Source organism: Panthera tigris, chromosome B1 (assembly GCF_018350195.1).
Source record: "Panthera tigris isolate Pti1 chromosome B1, P.tigris_Pti1_mat1.1, whole genome shotgun sequence".
Lineage (NCBI taxonomy): Eukaryota > Metazoa > Chordata > Mammalia > Carnivora > Felidae > Panthera > Panthera tigris.
This window is the reverse complement of record NC_056663.1, coordinates 143,317,448-143,340,109: the sequence shown is the minus strand read 5'-3', so window position 1 is coordinate 143,340,109 and position 22,662 is coordinate 143,317,448. Positions and strand designations below refer to the sequence as shown.

General features: G+C 41.4%; 1 protein-coding gene across 1 annotated transcript in view; it reads left to right on the top strand.

The window, feature by feature from the left end:
* LOC122238086 overlaps window positions 1-19,638 on the top strand; it is a 28,277-nt gene extending 8,639 nt beyond the window's left edge. The window contains exon 5 of the mRNA XM_042984771.1: window positions 19,435-19,638. Within this exon, the coding sequence (XP_042840705.1) occupies window positions 19,435-19,638 (204 nt within the window). The remainder of the gene's footprint in view (window positions 1-19,434) is intronic.
* The last annotated feature ends 3,024 nt before the right edge of the window (window positions 19,639-22,662 follow it).

Below are 22,662 nucleotides of genomic sequence, written 5' to 3'. Positions count from 1 at the left end.
TAAAAAAAAATCAACCCAAAGAATTAGGTTTATGGGATTACAAAAGTAAACCATCTGAATAATGGTTTGTAAATTCTAATGGATTCTCTATCCAATGCTTCTGAAGTTACGATGACAGCTAAAATCACCTCAGGCTGAGTGATCTAAGAGATACAGTAATCCTGGGAAGTACAACAACTAAAGATAATGTCAATAAAAAGAGGAGTCATCTGCCCTGAGTTGCCTGGAGTCCAGAAAATGATGATTTTCGAAAGGGGCAAAATTTCACCAGTGTTGATCTCTTACTGCTCAGGGTAGATTATGTTTGGCAGCCACAAATATTCTTGTCACTAATTGGCTACAAAGTGTGCTTTATTGTCTGGATGTGAGATGCCTTGAGGTCATCCAATTCTCTCCTCTTGGACTGAATGCTCTACCAAGCACTCTAAACCCAGAGGAGGGGCCCTGGTCAGCAGATAACCTATTAATTGAAAAGGCATATCTCCCTTTGTGAAATAGTATTCTGGTGGGTCGTTAATCAGTCTCCAATGGGTTAACTTGGTGTCAACCAGTGTCCCTGAGCCAGACTTCCTTGTGTGGGAGAGAAGGGAAGTCGTACTGGGAGAAGCCAAAGCAGGGGAACAATTCTTCACTTAAACATAGGAGTAGGAAAAAAGGGATGAAATCCTATTTTCCTCACTGATTAGCTTTTGGTTTTTTTTTTTAAAGTAATCTTTACACCCAATGTGGGGCTTGAACTCACAGCCCGGAGATCAAGAGTCACATGCTTCTTCGACTGAGCCAGTCAGGTGCCCCTTCACTAACTAGTTTTTTGACACTGGTCAGGTTAGTTCACTTCTTTGCCCTTTAATTTCTTCATGGATAAACAGCCAACTTTAGGGTTGTTGGGAGGGTTAGTGACAGTGTCTAGCACAGTTTCTGGCATAGAGGGTATATAGGTCTGGTTCCTGTTACGAAACGGAGACAGACCTTCAGTATCTGGGGACTGAAATACAATGCTACATAAAGTTATAAATAGACATTAGCCTAGGTCTACCACCTTCCATCCTTTCGCTCTCCATTCTCCTCTCGGGTCAAGTATGGTTTGATAGTACAGAGAAACCATGGCCTGAGTCTTTGTCTTAAATAGACAGTCAAATCCAGGAGCGGGAAAAGCATATGGTACCTTTAAAAGCAAATTTGTTTCACTCTAGTAAAACACTCAAGTCTCTTCTTGTAACCAGGCCATAAAATTATTCCAAGTAGTGGGGTGCCTGTCTGGCTCAGTCGGTGGAGCATGTGACTCTTGACCTCGGGGGTGTTAAGTCTGAGCCCCACCTTGGGTGTAGAGATTATTTCATGTATTTATTTGTTTATTTATTTTAAATATTTTTAAAATGTTTATTTATTTTTGAGAAAGAGAGCACGAGAGGAGAAGGGATAGAGAGAGAAGGGAACAGAGGACTGATGCGGGTTCCATTCTACCAGCAGAGAGCCTGATGTGGGGCTTGAACTCACAAACCGTGAGATCATGACCTGAGCCAAAGTCAGACACTCAAGCGACTGAGCCACCCAGATGCTCCTAGAGATTAGTTAAAAACAAATAAAATCTAAAGACAAAAAAAAAAAAGAAACTATTCCAGCTAGTAAAAAACCCAACTGTATACAAAATACAAGCATTCATCAGCAGACCAAAAACTTAAAAGATAGGAGAGCAGTTGTGAAACTTCTTCCAACTGGGGAAAGATCGTCATAAGAAATTATACAGCTGATACACGGTAAAAGCATTTTGGCTTTCTTCTACCTTGACCAGTTGAGTGCAACACACAAAGGATCAGTCCCAGCCCTTATTTTCTACCCACATGTTTCCAGGTATAACCACGTAGGCTACCTAATTCTCTGGATTCTGGCTATGGCAGTGGAATACTTCTCTAAACCTTCCCTCAGCTTCTGAGGTTTATGACTAAGGCAAGACTCCTCCTCAGAATCAACATCTGTCCTATCCTTCTGGTCAGGCCAGAAGCCTGGTTTTTAAAAACATCTCTACCTTCCTTCTTTCAGATTGCCACTCTGACCTATGCCTTGTTGACTCAGACTCGCTGAGTGAGCCCTTGCAGCGGAACAGGCCTGATCACTAGCACCAGAGCCATGGCCCCCAATTACCCAAGTTCTTGTGGTGACCTGAAAAGGGAAAGACAACTGAAAGTTAGTGACCAAAGACCTTTTGTGCACAAGAAAGCAGTCCCTGATAAAGTGTGTTCATAGGGGCAATAATGTTGGAAGGAGAGGTTTTTTCCCTAAGCAACCAAGGCTATAGAAAACCCAAGGAACTTTCAGCTCCTTAAGTAAAAGAGTTGTAAGAGGCCCTGAGGGCTTTTCTATAAGCAGAGCTGGGAAAAGATACAAAAGCATTCATAAGAATTCTTAAAAAGAGTTTCCAGATCTATTTAAGTAACTGTATTTCCTTGAATGTTTTAAACCAGTTTTTAACCCTGAGTTCTCTGCACATTTTTTAGGGGTGGAGATAGAGGATGTTCGTGAAACCATAAACGTTTTGTATGTATTTGTGTAGAGTTGCCCCTTGAACAACATGGGGATTGGGGTGCTGACCCACGTGTAGTCAAAAATCTGCATAAATGGGGCGCCTGGTTGGCACAGTCGGTTAAGCGCCCAACTCTTGGTTTTGGCTCAGGGCATAATTTCACGGTTCATGAGTTGAGCCCCACATGGGGCTCTGTGCTCTCAGCAGGGAGCCTGCGTCAGATCTGTCCCCCCCCCAACTCTCTGCCCCTCTCTGCTTGCACTCTCTCTGTCTCTCAAAAATAAATAAAAACATTTTTAAAAATCTGTATATAGGGGCGCCTGGGTGGCTCAGTCGGTTAAGCGGCCGACTTCGGCTCAGGTCATGATCTCACGGTTCGTGGGTTCGAGCCCCGCATCGGGCTCTGTGCTGACTGCTCAGAGCCTGAAGCCTGTTTCAGATTCTGTGTCTCCCTCTCTCTCTGACCCTCTCCCGTTCATGCTCTGTCTCTCTCTGTCTCAAAAATAAATAAACGTTAAAAAAAAAATTTTTTTTAATGAAAAAAAAATCTGTATATAACTTTTGACTCCCTGAAAACTTAACTACTAATAGCCTACTGTTGACTGGAAGCCTTACCAATAATATGCACAGTAGATTAACATGGATGTTATATGTCATATGAATTCTGTACTATATTCTTACAATCGACTAAACCAGGGAAAATAAAATGTTATTAAAAAATCATAAGGAAGAGGAAATACTTTTATGGTATTGTACTGTATTTTAAAAAAATATTTATTTATTTTGGGGGCATCTGGGTGGCTCAGTTGGTTAAGCTTCTGACTCTTGATTTCTTTGGCTCAGGTCATGATTCCACAGTTTGTGGGTTTGAGCCCTGTGTGGAGCTCTGCACTGGCAGCGTGGATCCTGCTTGGGATTCTCTCTCTCCCTCTCTCTCTCTCTCTCTGCCCCTCCCCTGCTCACGCTCTCTCTCAAAAATATATAAACAAACATTAAAAAACATTTTTTAAAGCGTAAATTCTGCCGTCTGGTAGTGTCTGGTTTTTAATCTCAGCTCTACATTTAAAACTTGTATGATGCTGAGCAAGTTATAAAGCCTTCTGAGTCTGTTTCCTCTTCTGTGAAAAAGCACCATTGTCGTTCCAATCTCATAGAACATAAAGCCATCATGGTTACAGTTAGGCCACGTGGTCATGGCCCAGACATTGCCCTTCTCTGGGTGCCAGGTACATGGCCTTCAGACGTGTTTCTGAAAGGGGAAATAAACTCTTTTAGAGGTAGTCTTGGAAGCCCACATCTATAAAGTGACAGTGAACATCGTAAACAAGGACCTGTTCTTTGGAAATAAGGAAGAAAATCTAGTGTAGCAGTGAATAAAGGGTTAATAGAGGAGTTAAGGGACGGACACACACACACACACACACACACACACACACACACAGAAAAAGCAGGGAATGAGACATTTTTTTAAAAAATGGGTATTCCAGTCCATATTTGGTCAGCATCAACAGCACCCTTAAAGTTAGAATGTTCATCTAAACGGTTTCTATTTAATACTAGACAAAATAATGATAACGTGCATTTCACAAAGCAGCATATGTTTCCCATAAGGATTATTTAACTAAACCTAAAGTTTGGAAATGAGCTAATATTATGATTTTTTGAAAGAAAACTAGAAGAAAGGTCATACAATTTATCACTTTTATTAATAACTTGCCTTCGAGGAATGTAGCGTGGGAGAGATCCATGCAAAGAATGTTAATGTCACTGTAACAGAGTAAGGTTTAAGACAGAGATCTGCACAGGGTGAAGTGAGAACAGAGAGAAGGGGCAATGAAGTCAGACCAGAGGTTCGAATCCTACAGGACATGACACCTGAGCAGAGTCTGGAAGGCCAAGTGAGAAAGAGTCACGGAAGAAAGTGCAATGGCTGACAAGAGCTGTCCCAGGAGGAGGAAACAGCAACAGCGAAGGTGATGGGACATGTCCTAGGAGGTACAACAGTTTGGTATATATAACTACAACATGAAGTTCAAGGCCAGGCAAGACATCTTAGAAGGGAAGGGGTGGGGGCAAATGGCATTTAATTTTTTTTCCTTTAGGTTTTCCACTGTATATAAATCCTAGAAAAAATAATTGTGCAAACTTTCAGCATAGGATGTGTATTTCTGTGATGAGCAAAGATAGTAAGACATAACATCTTGGAAAAGCTGGGCTTAATTTCCATGAACCAACTCCATATTTCCTCTTTTTCTCTGCAAACTGAGAAAACTGTACAGTTTTTAAGCATTTAAAAGCAGTCTTTTTTTTTTTGTTGTTCCCCCTGGGGACTGTCAGGGGTCTGATGACCTTTCTTGTTAAATGTGGGAGCTTAAGGGAATCACTAAGGAAGCTGGAGTTAACGCTTAGGTCATAGAAACCTGCAGAAGTAATTGATTGCTGCCTGACAATTTGCTTAGGGATATATTTTTCAAGCAAATCATTTTTGGAGGTTTCTGATCTAAGGCCTAAACATCATTGCTATTTTAGGGGCACGAGGAAGTAGTATCTAGTGAAGTGAGCACATTTATTTATTGGTTATTACATTTGTTGTGTGTATTTTAAATGTCACAGAACCTCTGTTATCAATGCTTCTGATCTGGTTGGCCTCAAGCCAGGATACTGACCTCATATCCTAGTTACTCATTGAGGCTTATTTTGGGGAAGAGAGCACAGCATAAAACCTGCAGCTTTCCTTCCCCACTTTCAGAGACTCCCCAAGAGACCTGAACATTCAAATGTATTAGGGAAGGCCTGATCTTCACAAAGATCTTCCTTGTGCTTTTATTGTGAAGGGCAAACCTTGTTGGCCCATAAAAAGAAATTCCACAGAGAACAAATTTCTGTGCAAAGTACTTTGCCATGTTTAGCAAGCATTCCACTAGCTTCTTTGAATGTGTAAGGAGAGAAGAAATTGCCAAGGAAACTAGGAGTAAATTATATGGCACTTTCCAACACTTGTAGGTATCTCCTTAGTAGATGTTTGGTCTTACACTGAGACATTCTTAGGTGAAGAAGGAGGTTGTTCTATAGTACTGATTATTAGATGTGAAAGAGAAAAATAAGAAGTTTAAATAGGAGGAAAAATCATAAGCAGTTCCCCAAATAAAAATAAAAAGATCCCAGAAAAAAAATCCCAGAAAGACAGACCTAGATAAGGAAGTCAATCTCTTATGCTTGTTCAATGTTATTAAATATTCAAATTTATTCAGTTCAGGGGCACCTGGCTGGCTCAGTCAGTAGAGCATGCTACTCTTGATCTCAGGATTGTGAGTTCAAGTCCCAAGTTGGATACAGAGATGACTTAAAAATAAAACCTTTAAAAAATTTTTTCTTTTTTTTTTATTCAGTTCAAATTTAATGACTTGGCCAACTAGCTCTGCAATACCGAGATGCTATCATTTGCCATCAACAATGTCAGTCTTCTGAATGAAAATTCCCAAACAAATCCTTCAGATACAGATTATTTTCATACTGACCTAAGGGAGGTGGCTTGTTCAATAAATCATGTGAAGAATATTTTGAAGTCTCAATGAACCTTTCCAGGTAATTTGTTCTGAAGGAAATTATGTGAATTTAACATCAAAAGATTGTCATGGCTACATGCAATAATATGGGTGACTCTCACATACATAATGTTGAGTAGAAGAAGGCAGACACAAAAAGGGATGGACATATTCTGTAAATCCACTGGTACAAATTTTAAGAAAGGCGAAACTAATCTGTGGTTGTAGAAGGCAGAAGAAGAGTGGTTACCCCCCTGAAGGAGGGAGGCATACAGGAAGGTTCCAATCTTTTTTTTTTAATTAAAAAAATTTTTTTTAATATTTATTCATTTTTGAGACAGAGAGAAAGAAAGACAGAGCATGGGCAGGGGATGGGTCAGAGAGAGGGAGACACAGAATCGGAAGCAGGCTCCAGGCTCCGAGCTGTCAGCACAGAGCCTGACTGGGGGTTGAACTCACAAGCTGTGAAACTCTGAAAAATTTTATTGAGCTGTATACTTATGGTTTATGCTTTTTTTCCTATACGTAAGTAAAAAAATAAATAAAAATAACAAAGATCATCATGGGTCCTGCATCAATGAAGCACCTGGGTTAAAAACCAACACTTGAGGGGCATCTGGGTGGCTCAGTCAGTAAAGCATTCGACTCTTGATTTCAACTCAGGTCATGATCTCACAGTTATGAGACTGAGTCCCACATCTCTCTCTCTCTCCCCCTCTCCCAGGCTCATGTGCACTTCCGCTCTCTCTCTCCAGAAAAAAAAAAAAAAGAAAAGAAAAGAAAAAAGGAACAACAACCCCAAAACCTCAACATTTGAATCCAGGACAGAAAAATCTTTAGAAAAGGAAAGTAGATTAGTGGTTGCTTAGGGCTGGCAGTTAATGGCTAAAGGGGACAGAGTTTCTTTTTGAGGTGATGAAAACATTCTAAAAATGACTGTGGTGATGGTAGCACAACTCTGTGAATATAGTAAAAAGCACTGAATTGTACATTTTTAAAAAACAATAACAAAACCAATATTTGGAGAACTCTTACTAGTTTTTTAAAGATTTTAAGTAACCTCTATACCCAACGTAGGACTTGAACTCACACCCCTGAGCTCGAGTCCATGCTCCACCAACTGAGCCAGCCAGGCATCCTGAAGAACTGTATTTTATACTCTTCATTGCTTTGTTCCACTGACAGCTCCCTATGTATTCCTAGACTTCCAGACTGGGCTATCTGGTTGTGGAATGAGTACAAATATATATTTCCACTTTAAGAAACAGCTAATTAAAATAACACTACTTGAGTTCCACTGGCCTCCCTGACATCTACCTGTTTATTATTCACTGCTTCCCTTCCCTCTGTGAGCAATGCTCAACAGGGGTCAATATTATAGGAAAGACTCAGTGGTTCTCAACCTTGGCTGCACATCACTATCACCTGAGTCCCATCCCAAGAGATTGTATTTAAGTGGTGCAGGGTGCCACCAGGCATCTGAATTTTACTTAACGTTTTATTTATTTTTGAGAGAGAGAGAGAGAGAGAGAGAGAGAGAGAGAATGAGCGGGGGAGGAGCAGAGAAAGAGGGAAACAGAGGACCCGAAGCAGGCTCTGCACTGATAGCAGTGGGCCTGATGTGGGGCTCAAACTCACAAACCTTGAGATCATGAAATGAGCTGAAGTCAATGCTCACCAGACTGAGCCACCCAAGTGCCCCAGCATCTGAATTCTTTTAAAGCTTTCCTGGGATCAAAATCTGGACACACTGATACATTGCCTACTAAACATCCACCCATGTGTGAGCATGCACGCACACACACACACACACACACACACACACACACACACACACACGCACAAACACTTCCTCCCCAGGGGATTCTAATATACAGCCAATATTGAATTGAAAACCACCGGTTTAGTGGTTTCCACAAAGAATGGAAAATCCAAATTCTCACTGTGCCATTTATTAACTATATGACACGAATGAACTATCTGATCTCTCCAAACTTCAGGTATGACTTCGGGACATACCCACCTAGCACACAGTAGGTTTTCAAAAAATGGTAGTTGCAGGGGGCCTGGCTGTTTCAGTGTGTGGAGGACGTCTCTTGATCTCAGGGTCAGTGAGTTCAAGCCCCATGTTGGGCACAGAGCTTACTTTAAAAATGTTAGTTGCCTTTACCTTTTTTTTTTTTTTTTTTTTTTTTTAGTAAACTCTATGCCCAACATGGGGCTTGAACTCACTGATCCCGAGAGCAAGAGTTGTGTGCTCCACCAACTGAACCAGCCAGGTGCCTCTGTCTTTCCGTTTTTTTTTCTTTCCCTTCAAAAACTAGAGAATTCTAGTAAAAAACAGAATTTTTAAAAAAGAAATGGAGAAAAAAAAAAGCAAAAAAAACCTAAAGAAGTCTATTGAAAAAAAAAATGTTGTGACTATTATCAACTTCTATGCGATGTTCCGTGTCCTATGCCTAGTACTTGCTCAGGGTCCTTAACCCAAGTTACTGAACCTCTTGTCCTCTGGCTCCCTGTTAGATGGACTTGTGGATTGGGAACCTGATCCTTGCCTTGGCTGGCCTGGCAGGATTTGGTATCTAGACCACCTGTCAACCCATTTCTGATTTTGGCTTCCCCTGTTTGCTCTGTCTTTATTGCCGCTGAAAAGCCAAGCATGCCACATAGCAATCTTTGAGTTTGATCTTAAGGATCAGGCAAGAGTTAGGATTTGGATCAATGGAGAGAATGGGGTTGGGCAGTCCAGATAATGCAACATGAAGAACAAAAAGAAGAGCCATGAAGGCGCAAAGTATCAGGGAACACGGAAGGGCTTTGAGGGGTTTCTGGAGAGCAGAGATTGCAAACAGGGAGACTGCAGGCCAAATCCGGCTCGCAGTTGTTCTGCTTAGCCCTCACAGTGTTTAAAAGGTTTTTTAATTGATTGCTCACATTTAAAGTCGGAAGATTTCACATCAAAATTCAGATGTCCAGCGTCTCTTGAAAAAGACGATGATTCGGGGTGCCTGGGTGGCTCAGTAGGTTGAGCGTCCGACTTCGGCTCAGGTCACGATCTCACGGTTCTGGGTTCAAGCCCCGAGTCGGGCTCTGTGCTGACAGCTCGGAGCCTGCTTCGGATCCTGTGTCTCCCTCTCTCTCTGCCCCTCCCCCACTCACACTGTCTCTCTGTCTCTCTCTCTCTCTCTCTCTCTCCCCTTCAAAAATAAATAAACATTTAAAAAAATTTTTTTTAAAAAGAAAAAGATGATGATTGGACAGCACTGGACACACGATCCACATGTGGACAGCGGGAAGATCAGTAGCTGCCACTCCCTCGGTGTGGGGCCTCCTCTCTCCAGTTTTCTGCAGCCTTCACCACAACCTGCTTCACCCTTCACTTAGGGCCTGCCTCTCTTAAGTGTTCAATAATTAATTAATCAATTCGAATGGGAGAGAGAAAGAGGAAGAAGAGAAAGAAAGAGAGTCCCCCTATTCGTACTGAAGAGTTACATCAAATTCTCACACTGTACACCTGAAGCTTACACAACGTTATGTGTCTATTATATCTCAGTAAATCTGGGGTGGGGAGAGAAAAAATAATAATAATAAAGACAGTAACTGGGGAAGACTCAAAGAGCACGCCAATTTAAGTGTGGACTACGGCCTGGGGTGAAAGTTACCTGAAGGCATTTTCCCACGCAGCAACATGATCAAGGTGAGTGCTTGAAAATATTTTACATACAACTTTAGCTAGCACATATGTCAAAGGAGTGCCTGCCTGAATTTATGGGACGCTAGTAAAATCAGGCCCTCCAACCTTACACATGATACACAGTTGAAATTAAATAATGAAAAGAATGCTAATAATTATTGATTTAAAAAATCTACTTCCGGGGCACCTGCTAGTCGGTTCAGCGCCTGACTTCAGCTCGGGTCATGATATGTGGTTCATGAGTTCGAGCCCCCACGTCCGGCTCTGCGCTGACAGCTCAAAGCCTGGAGCCTGCTTAGGATTCTGTGTCTCCCTCTCTCTCTGCCCCTCCCCCGCTCATGCTCTGTCTCTCTCTCTCTCTCTCAAAAATAAATAAACATTAAAAAAAATTTTTTTAATCTACTTCCAAGTATGTATGTATGTATATATATATATATATACACACACATGTATGTATATATATACAGATATATACACATATATACATATGTGTATAATACATACGTGTATATATACACATAGGTGTATATACATACAGATATACACACATACACACACACACACATATATACACATACATACACATGTACACATATATGTGTATATATATATAAATGTTTTATTTATTTTTATGAGAGAGCACAAGCAGGAGAGGGGCAGACAGCAAGGGAGATTGAATCCTAAGTAGGCTCGAGGCTCTGAACTGTTAGCACAGGGCTCGACACAGGGCTCAAATTCATAAACTATGAGATCATGACCTGAGCCAAAGTCAGACACTCAACCAACTGAGCCACCCAGGTGCCCTCCGAGGTAAGTATATTTTTATATTTCACTAAGTTCCAGGAAGGATTTAAGACGGCACTAGAAGGCAGGAGGCTCCACCTCCAGAAACAACAGTTGGGGGTATTTTCAGTAATTTTGAGCATGAAGTAATTAAGGCATGAAGGAAATGGGGGCAGGAGGACACAGAAGGGGTAATGGTCAAGGCCTAGTGAATGTCCAGGAAAATGGCCCTGTGACTCAAGGCCCAACAGTTCCTAGAAGAGTCTGACAGTGAAGGTGGGGAACACAGCACTAGTGGGACTGGGGAAAAATAAAACAAAACAGGATATGATTATTTGGGAAGGGACCTGGTGAAACTAATAAACACTTTGGGGCCTCCGCAAAACAGGTCTCACACTACAGGGAGTACAAAGTTCTTGGTTGGGCAAGACAAGCATCATTCAGGTCGCCAAGAGGGAAGGCTGTATGACCACAGCCCCTCACAGGGGGCCACCGGCTCCATTCAGGCTCACCTGATATATACAGCAATGAGACTCAATTCCAAGTTCGCCAAATTGTGATCCTTTAGTTCCTGCCATGGTGTCTCCTGAACTGGGTGGGTCTGAGCCTAAGGGAATGGGTACCAGTGTTGCACCCCTATAGTTCAAGGCAGGACTAAGATGTCTCGGACATCCCCAGAAATTAGCCAGAAATGTGTGTCAGGAGTTCAGGAAAGAAGGCTGGAAATAGAGATTTGGGGGCAAGAGAAGTCAGTGCTAAGAGAGAAGCACATCAGCCTAAAAAGCATCCACATCTAAGGGATGAAGGGATAGGAAGCAACCACCATAGAAGTCAAAGATTCACACAGAAATACCTGCATAGAACAGAATCATTTAGCATCACAAGCTAAGAGAGCAAGGAGTTTAAAAACAGGGGGGCTGTTAACAGTCACTTCCTAAAGAAAGGACACACAGGACAGAGACTGAAATAATGTCCAGGTTCTCACTGGCCAACCTTCGAAAGAAGAGTTTCCACAGAAATGGGTGGAAACTGGGTTGCAAGGGGTTAAGAGTAGGAAATTAGTGGGTGCCAACCAATCCGTTGGTATTTATGGCAGTAAGGTCTGAGCTGTGTTTGTTTTGGCTGTGGAGTTGCTAGGCTATGACAAGTGCACACTGCACTCCAGCCAGGCCACCCCCTTTTCTGTCTGGAAAGAAAGAAGAAATCACGTAGATCATCTATGCTTACTGAGTCCTGTACTTGTTATATTTCTTCTTTTTCAAAATGGAAGCCAACAGCTCTCCAGTTACATCTGTGGTTGCCAACAGTCCATTACAGTCTGGGCTGTGTTAAACGAAAGACCATGGAGCTCATCTCTCTGGGAACATGGAGGGGTCACGCAGCAAACGGACTATGACGGAGGGAATATGTTCTTCCCTTTGTTTTGCATATTTGTCTTTACTTCCACACAGTGCCCCGTGGCCTTGGCAAAACAAAAACAAAAACATTTAAACGTGTAAATGATGCAAGCACAACAGACAATTGCCAACAGTTGTTCCCAATCATCAGTGTCGTCACGGAAAGAAGACTAAATCAGGAGTGCAGACATCAGTGGGCAGCCTGCTAATTTTATAATTGTAATCCTTTTTATACAGTTCCCTGTTCACATGCACGCAAGGGTAACAAAATTAAATTCACAGCATTTTCCACATGGTAGGTGCTCAAATACACTTGTTTAAACAGCCAGAAAATAGTCATTGCTAATAAGAACAATTTAAAGGAAATATAACTTCCTCAAAAGGCACAAAAACTTGGGGCGCCTGGGTGGCTCAGTTGGTTGAGCATCTGACTTTGGCTCAGGTCATGATCTCACAGTCTATGAGTTCGAGCTCCAGGTCGGGTTCTGTGCTGATACCTCGGAGCCTAGAGCCTGCTTCGGATTCTGTGTCTCCCTCTCTCTCTGCCCCTCCCCTGCTCATGCTCTGTCTCTCTCTCTCTGTCAAAAATAAACATTAAAAAAAAATTTTTTTTTCTAAAATTTTTTTTAAAAAAGGCACCAAAACTTATATTCAGAGTTTATTTTCCACCCCCTCTAAAAAGACAAGTGAATTGGGCTTTCTTCTACATGGCACCAAAACCAGAAACCTTAGAGAAAATAATTTAGGAAAATTTAAATCATGAAATTAATGGATTTTGCTGATATATTTATGGATGAGATATATGATGTCTGGGATTAGTCTCAAAATGATAAATAATTTAGGGGATGTGGGTAAGGGTACATATAGGTAAAATAAGAATAGCCTTAAATCAATATTTAAACTTGGCGATGAATATGTAGAGATTTAATACAGTGTTCTCTCCATTTTGTTTGACATTTTCCACAATATAAAGTTTTAAAATGGTACTGTATTTTTGTAAATTGGATAGTATCTTGTAAACAAAATTGAAAGGCAAGCAATAAACAAGGAAATATGCAAAATGTTGTATTATTAGGATTTATATCCTTAAGTGATAAAGAGTTCTTACAAATGGATTAGAAGACTAATAGCTAATAGAAAAAAAAATGTCAAGAATGAAAAATTCACAAAAGAAATACAAAAAGCTAATAATCATATGAAAACATATTCAACTTTACTAATTATGGGAGACAGAATAATGGTCCCCCCCAAGGATGCCCACGTCCTAATCTGCAGACCTGTGAATGTTACTTTACATGGTAAAAAGGGACTTTGCAGATGTTGATTAAGGATCTGGGGATGGGGAGATTATCCTGGATTATCCCAATAGGCCCAAAGTAATCACATAGGTCCTTCTGAGAAGGCAAGAGGCTCAAAGTTGGAGAGAAGGTGACCTGAGGAAAGAACCAGAATGTGTGAAGGAGACTGATAGACGCCAAGTTGCTGGCTTTGAAGATGTAGAAGGGACCATGAGCCAGGAAGTGCAGGTGGCCTCTAGAAACTGGCAAAGGCAAGGAAACCGATTCTCCCCTGGAGCTTCCAGAAGGAAACAGCCCTGCTGACACCTTGTCTTTAGCCCAGTCACTGTGCCTGGAGGAAAACACACAAGGCTGCCTTCTGGTCTCACTTCAAATTCTTGCCTACAGACTTCCAGTAGCCCTACGTCTGCCACCACTGCAATGGCGCAATACTTCTTATCAATTTACTCTCCTAGGTAACTGTGTCACAGCTTTTCTGCTCTCCTCAAGTTTCCAGACAACTTCTCCCCATTTACCCTCTCAACGTGTCTCCTTTGTCCGTGCATTTTGCTGGAGCGAGGGGCTTAATCACGTGCCCACAACACAGCGCGGCAATCAGGGCACCTTCACGTGTTCTCTGCGTCTGCACCCATCACTCTTGCATCCTACCTGTTGCTTTCCCTATGCTGTGCTCCTATAGGTCAAGCCTCCCCTGCCACCTACTCAGGAACATCCCTCCTGCACTTATCCATCATCACCAGTTTTTCCCTCTCCACTGGATCATTCCCATCAGCATATAAACATGCTTTAAAATAGCCCAGCTGAAAAACAGTAACAAACTTCCCCTCCCATATTCCCCACTAGCTACACCCCACTTCTCTGCGTTTCCTCAGAGTAAAACTCGAGAGTTGTCTATACTTGCTGTCTCTAATTTTTCTTCTATCCTTTTTGAACCCACTCCAATTGGCTGTTAATTCATCCTCAGCAAAGATCAGCACAGTGGGAATCATTATTTTCCATTTACAGAAGAGGAAATGGAGTCTCAGACAAGTGGGGCAAATTGTTCAAAACACCAGTAGGCAGCTGACTCTAACTAGTCACTGCTTCAGCCTGGCTTGCCAACTTTCTTATTTTCTCCTGTAAATTGGACCACCCGGCAGCCTCCTGTAACACTGGCTGTGTTTACGTCTTATAGAGCATTTATAAGACGTGATTCTAATTAGTTTATGTACTACAACCTAATATGTAATATTTCAGATTTTATGTCTGTGTCATGGCTTCTAGTGAGATGTTTTCTCTTGCAGTTATTGCTTTTAGGAAAGATCTCATGAATATTTCCTTAAGCTAAGAGGCTACATTAGTATAATCTATACTGTATCATTTTATTCATGTTTATCATTTTAACTAATATATGCTCAGTACGGAAATGTAGAAAACGGGAAGAAAAAGAGATGTGCCGCAATTACATGACCAAATACAAACACTGTGAGCACTTTTATTTCCTTCTAAATTTCCTTGTGTTTTTTTTTTCTAGTTATAATCATAGCAAATGTGGAAGAACAATCTTGTGTTATCTATTAAAATATGCAAAGAATTCAACATAAATAACAACACATATACTTAAGAATATGAAATGAATGTTTAATTTAGCATAGAATAAAACAGGAAATAAATGTTCAATAAATAGCAGTTATACAATTTGTTTCCTCCTCTGTAAAGTTGACATTATACCAGTTACTTTGTTGCAGTGTTAGAAGAATTAAATTAGATAATATATGGAAAGCATATAGTGTATAAATAAGAGATAACTGCTCAGAGAACATGTTATTTTTACCCCAGCTTATCTCCTCAACCCTGTATTCTCTACATTTAGCTGTTTCTAGCTCAGGTCAAAGTTTTCCAACCTGGCCTCACAATTCCAGAAAGTCTCATTACTCTTTCAGTGTTTTGGCTCCAACAAGATGAGGTTATTCTGCCAAATCCAACAGATACTGAGGAAACTTCCTCCTCTGTTCCATTTCTCACAAAGATAGGTTCTGCTGCACTGTTGTAGGGATTCAGTAGGTCTCTTTGCTGGACCTAAATCCAACTTCTGCCACAAATGACCAACTCTAAGGAATTAGGGTTGCTTGGCCTACACACCTAGTTTTGCCCTGTCTCTTTTGATGGCTAGTTGGTAAGAGTTTTCATTCACTTATTCTCCCTTGGGATAGTAAGCACTCTGTCTTTTTAATCCTGTATTTATCTTTCTTACCCATTTTTGGTATATCACAAAATCAGGCCTAAAATAAAACTCCTAGCAAATAAAATGGTGCTGGTACAGTAAGCATTTTTTGAATGAATGAATGATTTTTTTCTAAGTAATCTCTATACCTAACGTGGGCCTTGAACTCATGACTCTGAGATAAGGAGTTGGATACTCTCAGCCAGGTGCCCCAAGATTATTTCTTTTTATTGTCAAAATAATAAAAAAAAAAAAGCATGCTGACAATATGCTATTAGAGTTTATCAAATACCACCCTTAAAAAGGGGGGGAAAGATTAAATAAAATTGGGACTAATAATTTTAAACCATTTGGTTTGAATAAAATATTTTTCTTATGCCTCACCCCTTTTAAAAAATATTTATTTTGAGAGAGAGAGAGAGATCGAATATGAGCCAAAGCTGGGGAGGGACACAGAGAGAGAGACAGGGAGAGAGAATCCGAAGCAGGCTCTGTGCTGACAGCACAAAGCCGGACGCGGGGCTGGATCCCATGAACTGTGAGATCATGACCTGAGCCGAAAACCGATATTTGGACACTTAACCGACTTAGCCACTCAGGTTTTTCTTATGCCTCTTAATTTGCTAAATCTTGTTGAGTAAGCAATATTTTAAACTTGCACAACAGTATCATCTGGATCCAGTAAATAATATCTAGTCATTGTATTTGTTTATATTTCTTTTATATTCTAGCCAGTTAGACAGTTTTTTGGGGGTTCAAATTCAAATTCTGATATAATTTTGGAAAACAATTTTATCCAATTATCTTCTACCCACTAAAATACTCCAGAGGAAAAAAAAATAGACCATGAAGGGGTCCAGAATATGCCACTGTGGCATAAAAATTATTTGAGCAGAAGCTATTTGAGTTCCTGAAATCCTTTATATGCCTAAAAGCAGAGCTTCCCAAAAGAACTCAAAAGAACCCAAATTGTCATAGATCAACCAGGTTAGACTGATTCTTATCATCAGAGACTTTGAGAAGTCTCCAAACCACACCTAAAACTACCCTTTCTCCCATCTGCACTCCTGGGAGCCCATTAACTTTCCAAAAATTTCATGCATTTTCCCATAATGTCTTTTCTCCCCATCTCCTTCCCTCATTAAGAAGTATTTTGTTTTAGGGGCGCCTGAGTGGCTCAGTTGGTTAAGCGTCAGACTTTGGCCGAGGTCATGATCTAGAGGTTCATTAGTTGGTAAGTTTGAGCCACAAGCTCTGTGCTGACAGCTGGAGCCTGGAGCCTGCTTCAGATTCTGTGTTTCCCTCTCTCTAAGCCCCTCCCCTGCTTGCAGCTCTGTCTCTGTCTCTCTCTCTCTCTGAAAAATAAACATTAAAAAAAAAAAGGAAGTCTTTTGTTTTCCAGTAAGTGCCCTTCCCCCTATATTCTTTCCCCATTAAGATGGTATAGTACAACCCCCAAATTCTAATTGCCCCTCTGAGACACATTAATAAAAACATGATTAAATTTTGTCTTTTTCTTGACAATTTGTCTCTTGTTAGTTTTTTTTTTAAAGATTTCTTTAAGTGTACTTAAGCAATCTTTTATACCCAACATGAGGCTCGAACTAACGACCCCAAGAATAAGAGCCACATGCTCCACTGACTGAGTCAGCCAAACACCCCTGCCTTTTGTTAGTTTAACTCAAAGGCTCCCAACAACCAAACCTTAGTAGAAATTTTTTTTCTCCCTGACAACCTTATGATTTATCATTTCCAGTATTTCTTTGCAAATGCTGAATTTTATGTATTCTTTTAAATTTATTCATTTACTTTTGAGAGAGAGACAGAGAGAGTAATCCCAAGCAGGCTTGGAGCCCGATGTGGGGTCGGAACTCATGAACTGTGAGACCATGACCTGAGTCGAAATCAAGAGTCAGCTGCTTAACTGAGTCACCGAGACACCCCCTGACAAATGCTGAATTTTAAATCTTCCTATGTGCTATATCATAAGAGAAAGCATTATGTACGGACTCATTAGCAGGACTATGTATAGAAGCTGCAGCAAGGTAATTATGGCCCTGGATGTCCCTGCACACCCGCCCACCCTGGAATTTGGAAATGAGATTCACATCAGACAGAGCAGAGATAAAGCAAATGATCTGGAAGAGACTTCCAAATTATTCCACGGGATCAACCTGGACCATAACCAGAATGAATATACAAAACTGATCTACAGATGAAGGAGTAGGTGAAAAGGGTGGTTGGTCATCCCTAAAATCACTCACATTCTTTTGTTCCAATAGAAGTGGAAGGAAGTAAGGAAGAGAGGAAGGGAGTAAGGGAGGAAGGTCCCACATGCAATGGCTGATTTTAATACGGATTCCCTGTAGCTTCCTATAGGGTGAGAAATTGTTGGCAGGGAGTCTCTTCCTCCTGACAGTTAGTATTTCTTCTTACACATTAACAAATGAGCAAACCTGAGGGCGGTGCAAGGTTCGGTTGGCAGAAGTCAGTTTCCCAGCGTTTCAAGCAATTTGCGGATCAGTTATGAGGGCCAGGCTCTGACAGCAGTTAGGTGTGAGGAAACAGCCAGCAGCCCACCAGACTCCATCTCTCAGCCCTCCATCTACAGCACTTCCCAGTTAGGCAACTGCCACCAGTTTCCTCTGCCCCCAATCCTTTCATTCAACATCTACTTACTAAATGTCCAGAAGGGCCAAACACTGAACTGTGTGTAGACCCGTGAAACAGACAAAACAGGGTTCTTGGCCTCATGAAGACAGAGTCCTCTTGAAGTCTGCTTAACTGGGTGTAGCAAACAGGTGTCACGCCCTGGGGGTAAGATCTAGGGAAGCACCAGATTCAGTGGGTGGGGGAGGTGTCTTCTAAATTGAAAACTGAAGGACATGTAGGAGCCAATTTTGTGGATGGGAAGTGGTCCCGCAGGAGGGTAAGCACAGGGAGACTTCGGGAGGTAAGAACATTTAGGAAGTGAAAGCTCTTTAGTCTACAAACTGGAGTTTACAAGGGGCATTGGAGAGGAGCAGAGGACTGGAGGTGGGGAGGGACAAGGCAACTTTTGAAGGCTGAGGGGCCATAATAAATCAAACATTCTGGATTTTATCCTGAGCACAATGCAGGGGGGCAGGGGGAGTGGGAACTGAGTTGTGTTAGCCCAGAGAGAAACCAGATGAAGAGTCTTCTTAAATGTATCACAGGCCAGGGGCGCCTGAATGGCTCAAATTGGTTAAGCATCTGGACTTAAGCTCAGATCATGATCTCACAGCTCCTGAGTTCGAGCCCCTCATCGGGCTCACTGATGTCAACGCAGAGCCCGCTTTGGATCCTCTGTCCCCCTCTCTTTCTGCCCCTTCCCCACTCACGCTTTCTCTCAAAAATGAATAAACATTTTAAAAAATATATCACAGGCCACAGCAAGAAGAAAGGAGGGGTCAGGAGGAAGACAGAAGGCAGGGAGACCCTTTAACGACTAGCTGGCATAGTATCTTACCTTTAATTCAAAATTTCTTCCCCTCTTCTGCTATTCATTGGATTCATAAGATGTTCTCAAGGTCATTTCATTTTCCTCTGAGTTTTAAAGATAATTTTCACCTAAATATAACTTCATTTGTTGGCAACATCTCTCATCCATCTCAGAGTAAATGTTTCTCTTAATAAATTGTGGATCTTGGGCAAAATGCATACACCTCCATAACTTAACAACTATTTTGCTTATTTATTTTAATCTCTAGCCCTACATTGAGATCTCCTAAACTCTGCAAAACTGGAAGAGGAAGTGCCCAGAGGGGTTAATCCTCAGGGAGGGCCGGGTTTTGAGTAGTACATTTAAATGCCTGATGACCCCACTTGGAGTTCTTCTGAGATGCAAATTGCCCACTTGGGAAACAACACCCCCGAAATCCTGTGCTGCACCTTCAGGCTACCTGGGAGGTAGAGGCCCACCCAGAGAAAGCCAGAAGCCAAAGCCTGATATAAATCTTTCTATTCTCCCAGGGAAAACAGAAAGACAGAGCTCCACAGGTATTCTATGGCCTGGGGGAGAGGGGTCCCGAGAAGAGTGGAGGGCACGAAAGGCTGGCTGGGAAGAAGGAGTGTGAGCACGGGGGAGGCCCCAGACTAAGGACCCGAAAGCCCCTAGAAAGTTTCTTCTACCACCACTTAGGGGAGCTCCTAAATGAGCACTGGCAGGGTCCTTAAAAAGGAAGTGGATGAGCCCTGTGGAAGAGGGCTATGAAGAGGGGATGAGTGTAAAGGCTTCTCCACATCTACAGATCATTAGATGTCAGGAAGTTCTGCTGTCCTTAAAACTCATGGATAATAGCAGTAATAGCTATCATTTATCAAGCACAGGAATGGTGCTTAAAATAATGAACAGGCACTGTGTAGGGTGCACATGAGTGTACACATGTAAGAAAACACAGAAATTTATCATACACACATATACCCTTACATACACATAATAGAAACACATCTCACCCCTTGAATCTTCACAGCAGTCCTATCAGGCCAGTTCCATTATTTCCATTTTACGGATAAGGAAATGGTCTCCAAGAGGTTATATATGCAGCAAAATATAATTCACAGGTGAGTACTTTGGAAATTCTATGAAGATCCTACTTACTCTTAAGCTGTTCTAATAAACCTGGATATTGAGGCAGTATTGTATATTCTATAGTGTTATAAGCTCTGGAGCTGGACTGGTTTGAATCCCAAGCTCTGCCTCTTGGTAGTTGTAGGACTTTGGACAAATGGTCACAGAATAGGAATAATAATAGTGCTTTCTCTATAGAGTGCTTATGAGGATTATATTGGCTAATATGCACAAAGTTCTGGGAACAATGCCTGGAACACAGTAAGTGCTCAATAAAAGTTGCCCATGGCTAACAGTCTATATTAGATCACAAGTAGCAAATTAAGAGTGGAAGGACTATTACACATAGTAGTGGAAACCGAAAGCTAATAAATAACCTTAACAGCCACAGGGAAATGTGAAAACAAATACCCAAGTACATAAGTGGAATTGTTTGATGGGAGAAGAGTATAATAAAAGACAGGTGTGTATACAACAAATGACCCTCTGGTTCCCAGATAAAATTACACATTCATAATCAGGTTAGGGTGAAGGAATGGACCTCAGACAATAATATTTGAAAATATATCCAGAACATTTAGGACAATTACCAGATTGATAAATGAGGATGCATTATTTCTTAAATAAAGCATCATTATTGGTTAGCTTAATTCCTTTTTTTTTTTTTTTTAATGTTTATTTATTTTTGAGAGAGAGAGACAAGAGTGGGAGCAGGAGAGGAGCAGAGAAAGAGATGGAGACAGAATCTGAAGCAGGCTCCAGGCTCCGCGCTGTCAGCACAGATACAACGTGGGGCTCGAACCACAAGATCGTGACCTGAGCTAAGTCGACACTCAATGCACTGAGCCACCCAAAAACCCCGGTTAGCTTAATTCTAATCCTATGGTTTAACAAATCAATATAGAAAAAACATTGATTGGACCTTAGTCTTGTCAAATATAAATTTTATAAAATTAAAATCAACTTCTATTTTTCAAGCTTTATGGCATTTGTTTAGCGTGGAATTGGATTTTATGAAGGTAGACTCTATTATTTAATACTAAATATTGAAACTTGGGAACAAATCTTGAGAACAAAAATGTAGACATAATCCTAAATGAATGAATTTGCTAATTGGTTTTCTTAGCTACAGTTACTATTAATAGCTGCTTTCTGGCCAAGGTGTACCTAAAATAGAAATTATCTCATAGTGAAGGCAAAGTATATGTAACAAACGGGACCCTCTATTATTGAGAAAGGGTAGCGACAATTAAGTTAGGTCTATGCCACGTGCTAGGTGTTGTCTGAAGAGAAGTATACTTAATTCCAAACCAAAAAATTAGGCACTGTGAGGGTGAGTCTAAGGAAGGCCGTCAGGACTTCTCCCATGCTCAGGCTTGGTATTGAGGACTTTAGGGGACTATCCCTCTTTCCCACTAAGCTTGGCTCTGAGAAGGGACCTTGCAATTTTGTTCAGCCTTAGCTCCTAGTACCAAGCCCAATAAAGGATTCCTGGATATTGGGAGTAAGGAACACCAACAGTCCAAAAGCCAGGAATTCAGGACCCCCCGTGAGCTGTGAGCTGAGGATCAATCAACTCTCCTAATAACCAGTTTACTTTGATTGGCATTACTCTACTCCATCTGTTTCCCTGTGGCAGCTTCTAGCAGACAGAACCCAGCTGTAGTTAGGTTCTGCTGTATACTTGATTCACAGCCGCTGGCCCCCGACCTTGGAGGGGAAACAGTGCCTCCTAGAGGCCAACATGTTGGTGGCAGCAGTAATGTGAAAGGGACCTAACATACATCTTGGGGAACCGAATGATTATGGTCCAGCTGATTGATCCCCTCCATTGTGATCTTTAAAGTTTTTTATTTAAAAAGTGTCTTAAAAAACATTTTGCGGGGGGGGGGGGCGCCGCCTGGTGGCTCAGTCAGTTCAGTGTCCCAACTTCAGCTGAGGTCATGATCTCAGCTGAGTTGGAGCCCAGGTGAGTTCCTGAGTTTGAGCCCAGCCTGTTTCAGATCATCTATCTCCCTCCCTCTCTGTCCCTCCCCCCTCTGTCTCAAAAATAAACATTAATTTTTTTTTTAACAGAATCATCTACTCCAAAGGTTGCTAGCCTATAATCATGATTCCCTTCACTAACTAACTTGGTGCTAAAGTCTCAGTATTTGTGTCATAAATATTCATATATTGAAATCCTAACTTCCAATGTGATTCTATAGATGAGGCCTTTGGGAGGTTATCAGGCCATGAGGTCTCCAAGTGGGATTAGTATCCTTACCAAGGAGTCCCAAGAAAGCTCCTTTGTTCCTTCTGCCATGTGAGGACACAGTAAGAAGCCAGCCATCAATGAACCAGGAAGTGAGTGGGTCCTTACCAGTCATGAATCTGCCAGCACTTTGATCTTGGACTTCCAAGTCTCCAGGACTGTAAGAAATAAATTTCTGTTGGTTTTAAACCACCCCATCTATGGTATTCTGTTATAGCCACTCAAATGGAAAAAGACACCAACTCTGATGACCCTTGGCTTCAATTTTATGAGAAGATATATCTAAAGTTGGCTGGTTCAGTTTACTGGCAGGAAGAACACTTACTGGTCATCCATCCCACCATATACCAGGTACTGTGTCAGGGCTAAGCCCTGA